Genomic DNA, 9,446 nt, shown 5'->3' with positions numbered 1-9,446 from the left:
CCACTCCGAAAGTGCACTCTTTCGACTAATAAAAGAATTTTAAAAATCGGTCCATAATAGACGGAGAAATTGGCGAACATACATCGAATAAAATATACAGCCGAACATAGAACCTCCTCCTTTTTTGAAGTCGGGTAAAAAAGAAGAAAATGAGATGGTAACGCGCCGTGATGTACATTCAAGGTTTTTTGAGCACAAACCAAGCCGCACACCTGTTCGATTCTCCAGATCACGATCGGAATACTGCCGGTAATGGTTGCATAATTGGGATTTTTTTGGCTGTTTTTATTTGACGAGTGTAAAAACCCCGATTTGGTTCACTGGACATAGAAGATGACAATTGTTTTGCCATAATGAGCTTACGTTTAATTTGTTTGTTATTAAAATGGGAGTTAGCGTTTTAAATTTAATAGATGATGTTTATATGATTACTGCGATAAATTCGTAAGTACATTTTATATATAAACTGATTAAATATAGAACAATATTAGAACTACCGATGTAAAATAAATGCGCTCGACCAGGTACTAAGAATCAGTCAGCAAATAACAATATATAAATAATTTATTAAAAAGTATTGCATTAGTTTTATTAATTAGTAATTGATATATAGTCTTAATTTAATAACTTTTTACATTTTATTCAACTCGTCTTTTTTGAATTTTTGAATTTTTATATACTGTATCACCGAAAAGCTCCCCATTCAAGAGGTAATTGATGTTTTGGAAGATACTTTTATGTGGTTATCGGAACCAGGTTAATACAATTAATTACAATTACTTGTTCGATAGTGTTTATTGAAATTCATTCACAATGACAGTCGTGTGAGATTCATAATAATAGTTTTCTTGCTTCATTATTTCCATAACTTTGAGGATTCCCGCTTCAGTTTACACGTTGATGGAGATATAAATCTTCTAATACATTTGGACTACTTTTGAGACAGTCGATTCTCTGTAATTTGAAATTTAAAATATACAGCCATTTTTTCAGTCGATGTTTTTATTCACTATGAAATGCCAAAGCCACCTGAGATAAACTATTTGAAAATCTAATGGTGAAAATCTAATGTTTTCTACATATTAAGTTTCAACAACACTTTTAAAAATAGTTAAAAAACCTTACAATTTCTATGTTGTTATCTGTAATCAGAATCAGAATAATTAAAACATTACTTAGCATATTTAATAATAATTTTAATGCTGTTAAAATTTAATTAGAATTAGTTTTATTTCATATTATATTCTTTCAGTTATAACATACCTTCCAAAGAAGTGTTTTAGTTTAGAATTTTAAGTGCTTATTTTTAGTACTATCATTCCATATAACAACAATGCTAAATATCTCGGAATGAATCTCGATGCAAAATTTCGCTGGAAGGAACATATAAAGAAGAAAATAAAAGAACTGGAATTGAAATATAGGAAAATGTACTGACTGATTGGAAGAAAATCACAGTTATCAGTACATAATAAATTGCTATTATATAAGCAAATGTTGAAACCTATATGGACATACGATGTTCAATTATGGGGATGATCTGCAAAGAGTAACATTAATAAAATACAAATTTTTCAGAACAAAGTCCTGAGAGGTATTGTGGGTGCACCCAAATACTATAGGACTGATTACCTACATCGAGACCTTCAGATACCCACAGTCAGTCAAGAAATCAATAGAATTGCAAGGGGACATGAGGAAAGACTCCGTTCTCATACTAATATTGAAATATTGCAACTCTTGGATACCACCAGAACAGGACACAGGCTCAAAAGAATCAAACCATCTGATCTTGTGTAGTGTTGTGTAGTGAGGTACATATATTAAAAAATTTAGCAGTGACATGTATAAACATCATTTCACCAGAGGCCGAGTTAGGGCCGATGGGTCCTCCTGGTTATATACCTAGTTTAGAAGTTAGCATAAAAACAAATTGTGGGTTAGACTGAAACGACTAGTAACAATATTTTAATTAAATAATAAAAAAATTTAGTAGATGTACAAATTAATCGAAAGATAAATCGCAGTTATATAACGGAATGGCTGAGGAATTCCAACATCACTTGTGTTAAAATGAAAAATAGTGAGTAGCTATGAAAAACTGAAGAATGTATAACATTTTTTTAAATATATAAAAGCAAAGAAGTTCCAATTTATAATTAGTAAAATTTAATATCAAAATAGGAACCAACGTTCACAAAACACAGACCCTCTATATGACCTAGACTGATCATTCCTTGAACTTTAAAATATAATTATTAAAATCGTACAAAAATGGTGATTTATAATATTTTTTTAAAAGCTGAAAATATCCAACAACAATATCATTATTAGTAGTCTTCAGTCTTTTAATCAATGGAACACGCTTTGGCTGATTTTCAGTGAAGAAGAAAAAATTAGATAATCATATATGCACGATAGACAGGATACTCAAAAACATTGGTCTAATCTGATACATTGATGGCACTAATATTATCAAACTGTATGGTTTCTCAATAATTATAGTGTTTTTTTATTCTTCAAGCAATTTAATTTCATGTTATTCTATCAGCTCACGTGTTATAATAGTTTTAACATCAATATTTTGTGGATTAATGAAGGAAAATACTGCCGATGCAAGAATGGCTTGACAAATATTAGATATTGACCGTTATACTAAACTAAAAAAGCGACCTTATTGGAAATATTTTGTAAAAACTCGTGAAGTGAGGTAAATAGCTAACCCTTTACAGATATATCAAAAAATGGTGTGCGTTTCCACACATCAAACCAAAAATAACAACCAATCGATGATAGAGAGCATCATTTGCAGCCTTCTAAGTGAAATAAACATTATTATTACATCCATACCTGACAGTGGATGATCCCTAGATCCACAAATATACGCTTCAGCTGAGTAAGTTGTTCTACGCGATCAACAATAAATAATTCTTCAACTACAACATTTAAAGTCGACAAGCCTGATGATTGATGTAATATATTAGTCTTTATCTATTGGATTGAACATTATATTATGTTTTTAAAGTCTCTTTTTACCAACGAGGGTTTTATTGGACTGGACCTACAATTTAACGTGGGCTTCGAACCACGGTTCTCGGCGTTAAGCCTACCGACTGGCGGGTGACCAACTTAGAAGACATCCGATCTTACACAGCCCGGTTGCTGGCGTGATTGGGATCATTTTACTTTCCGGATTATTGGTAAATATACGACCATGTCCAAGCAGGATTCGAACCCCCGACTATCGCAACAGTAGGAAAACGGACCTGTTACCTTCACCACTGCGCCAACCAAGCCGGCAAAATAATCAGATTTTATTGGAGTTTTTGGGGGAAAACATGGCGGATACAAAGTTGTACACTTATCACTAAAATAGGTATTCAAATACTTCACCGTCGTAATATAAATAATCATTATTCGTTGGGTAAATTAACATAATTGCAGGTTGTAGCTCTTAAACCACTTTCCTGTTGCTATAAATCTCAATGTTGGTCACTTGTCAGTTTTCATGCTTCACTATTTGATGCAGAACCAAAGAAATTCAAGAGATTCAAGATTCAAACCTCATTTGAAATCGATCACACAAATTTCCGGCTTGTTGAACACTACATCTTCATCATGTCATCTTCATTATTTTAATCAATTACGATAACGATGCGACACTGAAAACTAATATAACCGAATAAAATCGATCACTTTGTAATATTCAAATCACTGCGTTCCTGCTCGACGTCCAACCTACTTTTGTCAACGAACGAAAACAATTAAAAAAACTTGTAGTATGTTTTGTTTGACTAGACGAACACTCATTCTCATTCTGGCCTTTGGATCAAAATATAAACAATATATGTATATTCTGCCGTTAGTGAAACATGTGAATTGTGCGGTTATCTTTTTTCGTTTTACATGTCCAGGTTGACAGTATATAGTTGTCGTAACATAAATTGCCAAGTGTTGAGTGTGTGTCTAAATAATGTTGTGACTTACTTTTATCCAATTATATTGACGAGTAAGTAACAGTTTAGTTAGTTTGATATCTTAGTGCATTTATTGTCATATTGTATTGTTTGTTTTTAACCTCATAACGAAATACCCTGTTTTTAACCTCATAACGAAATACCCTATTTATCGTTAAGGTCGTCTTATTTTTCGTCAATCCCCATCATTGAATTAGAATAAAATGAACTATGTGTAAAATATTAATTAAATTCAACTTTTGTTATAAAAAATCTATGCATATTATTACGTATGAAATATAACTTCGGTTTCATTATGGCCTGTTGCATCAGAATAAGCCACCTGAAAATATCTAGTGACTTTACGAGAAACTTTACGTTCATACTTTTACGAGATGAACCCCCCTGCTGAATCGGTATTCACGTTTGCACCGTTTAAAGTACCAAGGGTAACGTACTTGTATCTATTCAAATATGTAATATGTTAATTCGTACAATATATGTTAATTAAAATATTATTCATATTTTTCTACAGCTTTCTTCATCAATTTTCACACTTCTTCAGCATTTCGAAACCGTATACCACCCAAGTTTTGATATATCGATCTCAGCAAGTGGTAATTAGGAGGCGTTATGTGTATTGATTATGATGGGTGTTGCAGAATATCTCAACTTTGCAACAGTACATCCCTCAAGACTCTTGCAACGTTTGGCCGAGCGTCGTTATGCAAGTAGTGGTAGTGGTATCCCCTGGAGGTCTGATTTACCTAGACACTGTCTGTGTATATTTTCTTCATATAATTAGATTTAATACATGCAAATGAGTGCATATATTAAATGCAAATGGATAGAGAGTTCAAGTCACACGTGGAGGTCGCGGGTTCGATACCCGACAGGGCAACAGCTTTTTGTTCTACTCTGGTACATTTATCAAATCACCTAGACTAGGTAGCGGACCCACGAGCCTGAATCGTTATTGTCAATCATTGTTTCTTTATTCCTATTTTTCCTCATATAGGTCGCAAGTTTTTTTTTCATGTCAAAAATCTAATCTATTTTTTACTTTTTAGTGAGTTCCTTTTACTTATTTCCTCTATTCTATTTATTTTTTGAAATCCACTAATTTTTTTAAAAATATTTTTATGCTTATATAGATTCATTTTATGATAAAAAAGCTCAATCAATAGTAAGATTTTAATATAACCGTAGATGTTAACTATGGAAGTAAATTCCCGATTGTTTGAGGTTATGTGTGGGGTATCATTTGTTTTAAATGTTTTTGAGATAATTGAAATAACGCACGTCCTCAATATATTCCCATAAAACGTTTTAAACAAATTGAAAATTCACACCAAGCAGTCAGTAATTCAGACAATAGTCTTCGATAATTTCCAATATTGCTCGGTGATAACATCATTAATTCGTAACAGAGCAGAGTTAATACTAATAAATTAGAGCCTGTTTGTTGAATGAAGAACGACTTCCAAACAGACTTTGATCAAAAATACAATGAAAAAATAGAGATTAAGACTGTTGAGAATGATATGAATAATAAAATAGTTTTAACAAAAAAATTGGACCGATTTCAACAAATAAATAAGACACCCACTAAAAATAAAAAATTATCTAAAGTAGATTTTTTACACTTATTTATTTAAGTCGTTTAAATTTTTTAGTTAAAATTCTTTTATAACCAACTACAGTAAAGAAAAATTAAGCCTACAGAAATAAGAGAGGCTATCGATAATTTTTAACGCAGTATTATTCAAGTTCGAATAATACTGATAATGAGTATGCGATTACCAATATTGCGGGTAGGAAAGAACGTCAGATGGACTTAATTTATAAAAAAAGTGGTAAGTTTTTTTTTGCAAAAATGGCAGAACACCTTAAAAATTTTATTAGGAGCCGTCACTGTTGTCAATGCATAATAATAAATGAATCGAATCTTACATCAATATTGTACAATTTTACAACTTTATCAATTGCTAATTCACTGAAAAATTTTAGCGAATATTTCATAACAATATCGTTACGTTAATTGTCGTTCTGTGTTTTCCTGCACGATATTTACTTTGTTATTGTATTGGGATTTTTACTATTATTTATACAGAATAGAGGCTGGTTTATCCAGTTTAACGAATTCTACTGATATATCGCAGCGTTCGTGTGTTTATTGAAATTCTATTTTACCGTTAATGATATGGTCGTGTTTGTTTATAATAAATCCGATTAAATCGCTCTGATTAACCGATGAGTATGCGTCACTATTGTTGTATTAATGAACTTGGTCAAATTATTTTGGAATAATTATAATACGAATGTATTTTTTTTTGACCTAGGTATGGAATATCCTAAATAGTCTAGTTCTTTAATCATATATCAATTTATTCGACTCATTATCATCGGAAAAATAATGAAGTGACATTTTCATTTTATAACAGTATTATGCTATTTAATTTGTTCTTGTTAGGCTCTTGTTGATAAGTTGACATTGCTTTAAACTTACATAAAATTATTTTAAGAAAAAGTTTCGTTGATTTTGTTTTTACTTAAAGTTACTGAATACGATTAGGCATGCAAATATGAACTCGTCGTTCTTGGGTAAACAAAAGACGTCTTGTGGAGTAGACTCAATATTCTCGAGGCGTTCTCCATGTGATAAAGCAAATATTGATATATAAATTGAATGAAAGTATAGATTCTCTGCTGTATAGACGACTGCTTCTATGGTGTAACGATGAGAATGTTCGGGTAACACTCGGAGGGCGTAGTTTGGTTAGAATACTCGTATTTCTCAAGTCACTTAGACTAGGAAGCGAACCCTGGGGCCTGGAGCGTTCTTCATTTTCATTTATTATTTCTTTATTTCTATATTTCTTCATGCCGGGTGCACCTTTATTAGTCCTACATATTGCGATACTCAATAAAGGGGGGGGGCATACCTAAATTCTATGAATAGTAGGAAAAGGTTTTAGCTTTCGATTGACAATATTTTGAATAATATATTCCTTCATATTTGTTAATAACAAAAAAGTATACATACAATGTACAAATTGCAGAAGCAGAATCTGCAAGAACATGTTCCAAACCAGTTATAATTACTGATTTATTAACTTACCGTTCATCGTGGCTTGACAGGCGATTTAAAAATAGTTAGTAGTAATTAGAGGAAATTATTGATATACCACCCATAAGAGAAATTTTTAAAAATACAGCAGTTATATGTTTTGTATTATAGCAATTTTCAATAACCTCGGGACAATGTTGAATGAAACAAGTTATAGGTGAGGTATTAACGAAATTCTTCTTTTTTATATTGAGGGACAACACATTCCACTATTTATGCAATATGGGGCATAGAATGGACATACATAGAATGAGATATCCCATATATAAAATCCTAACCAAATTTTGTTCGTCTGGTTCGTCAACCACCTGGGTCGCGCTAACCTGGTTGATTTGACCAAGCCCAAGCCTTCTTTTTGAAGATGATTCTTTTTCGATATAGATTTTAATGAAGAACTTACTATTATATTACAATTAGGAATCGCGTATTGTTTTAAACAATGGTCTTCCACATTTGGGTCCAGAATCGTCTGGCCGGTCTGAAATGAAAAGAATAAACTTTCCTGTTTGGAAGGTTCATGTAGGAGATCTAATCTAATGACACGAATCTGAGTAGTGCAATTTCCAATGACCATTGCTTAAGCCTAGCTGAATCTAAGCGATGGCTTGGATTATGTTAATGGCTTGGATTAATTTTATTCCATATATTAATTTCTCTATGGCTCTATTATATTTTAACAGAATCATATTATTTCTGTATGCTATTTTATGTTCGAAAAGTTATACAACATAATTCTTCCTGTTATAACTGGTTGAAGGACTATTTGACATAGTGAATTGCTTCTTAGAGCAGCTTTAAGTTGATAAAATTTCCGCCAAAAAGGTAAAACTTCGAGTAAAATCACCAGTAAAAAGGAGTATAAGAGCATATCAGATCTCACGTTTCAGCATTTTAGTCATTAGCACAGATGCTGGCAACGCTGTGTGGATGCTGAACATGCCCCTTATGCGTTAAAAGTTTCACATGTCAATATATAGCAGTTTTCAGCTCATTATCCAAAGTATAATGATTATTCTTGATGTCTCATACCATTCCAATCTATATTATCTGTTCTCGTCTGTCAGTCAACATATTTTTTCGATTGGTCAATAACAATGCCGACACATATTTAGGATATTCCGGTATGGCCTGCGATACGCTTTTGTGGGTGACAATGATTATAACATAAACGTTATTTCATAACACTTACGGCTTTTCCAGAGTTACAATTATTGCACTGGATAAAAGCGAGCATGAGGCTACCAGCACGTAGGGAGTTGAAATATTAGTTATACATGTCCGACCGTATATTCACCAACATATTTCACAAAGACTATCATATGTAAAAATTATAAAGGAATAACTACATATATAAAATAAAATTAACGCGAGAAATTGATTTCATCAACATATTATTTATTTCAATAAAAAGTCTCAACGTTTACCGTATAAATGGTCTCTAGAGCCTTTTTCAAAATGGTGAAAAAGCGTGAATTTTAGGTATTTATTAACTGATATAAAACAAAACAATATTTTGGTTCTTTATTTTTTAATGCGTATTTATTAAGGTTTAAAGAATGCATGTAATATAAAAAAAGGAACCAAATTGCAATTGTCCTAGTAACCTGAAAGCAAAAAAGAAAAAGAAAATTTTTAATCTAGAGTAGTGCTTTTGTGTACAAAGTAAGTACGATAATTATATTTCCACATTACAAATATTTATTTTATACAGTTCTACCTTTATATAATACTCTTCCTCTATTTCATTTAATTCCAGTAGTTAACACAATGCTATAAAATAAGATCAATTTAAGCAAGAGTCTAAATATGACCTTAACCATTTTACTGGAAATGTCGTAGTGTTCTTATTTGAGCAAAACGATGTATTGTTATAGAAAAATCCATCACTATCGACTAACTACTAATGACTAAAGTTATCCCATTGTATGGTCACACCGGGCCGTTTATTGTAATATTTGTGAAAGATATACTGTTGCAGCTCGAATGAATTCACACCCCGCGTATTGGATAGATACAGCGCTTTCTAGCCAACGATCAATATTCTCTCGACACGACAAAGTCATGTTACCAGAAATATAGGAAAAACTGAAGATGATCAAGGTTTAAATTTTGTCTTCAGACGCTAAAATATGTTATCCCACCCGCCGTATTATCCATATATTGCTCCTTCGACTTATCTCCTATTGCTCTCAATAACATACATTCTATCTGACCAGCCATTTCATTCTTTTGAAGATATTAAAATGTATTACTTATTAGATTATTTCCTAAATAAATCATAAAGTCGAAAAAAAAATTATGTTTTAATATAACAAATAATAATTTTATACTATTTTATCTTTGCCAGGTCTACCGTATAG

The 9,446-nt window shown here is 31.7% G+C and overlaps 1 protein-coding gene across 1 annotated transcript in view; it reads left to right on the top strand.

The window, feature by feature from the left end:
• Positions 1 to 3,844: 3,844 nt before the first annotated feature.
• Positions 3,845 to 9,446, top strand: part of LOC143195203 (uncharacterized) — a 45,466-nt gene continuing 39,864 nt past the window's right edge. The window contains exon 1 of the mRNA XM_076402172.1: positions 3,845 to 4,009. Coding sequence (XP_076258287.1) covers positions 3,907 to 4,009 — 103 coding nt within the window. The 5' untranslated portion in view covers positions 3,845 to 3,906. The remainder of the gene's footprint in view (positions 4,010 to 9,446) is intronic.

Source organism: Rhynchophorus ferrugineus, unplaced genomic scaffold (genome assembly GCF_030347505.1).
Source record: "Rhynchophorus ferrugineus isolate W39M unplaced genomic scaffold, kcgeb_rfMv2 rfM4, whole genome shotgun sequence".
Taxonomy (NCBI): Eukaryota; Metazoa; Arthropoda; class Insecta; order Coleoptera; family Curculionidae; genus Rhynchophorus; species Rhynchophorus ferrugineus.
The sequence above is the reverse complement of the archived record's forward strand: the minus strand, read 5'-3'. Positions and strand labels throughout refer to the sequence as shown.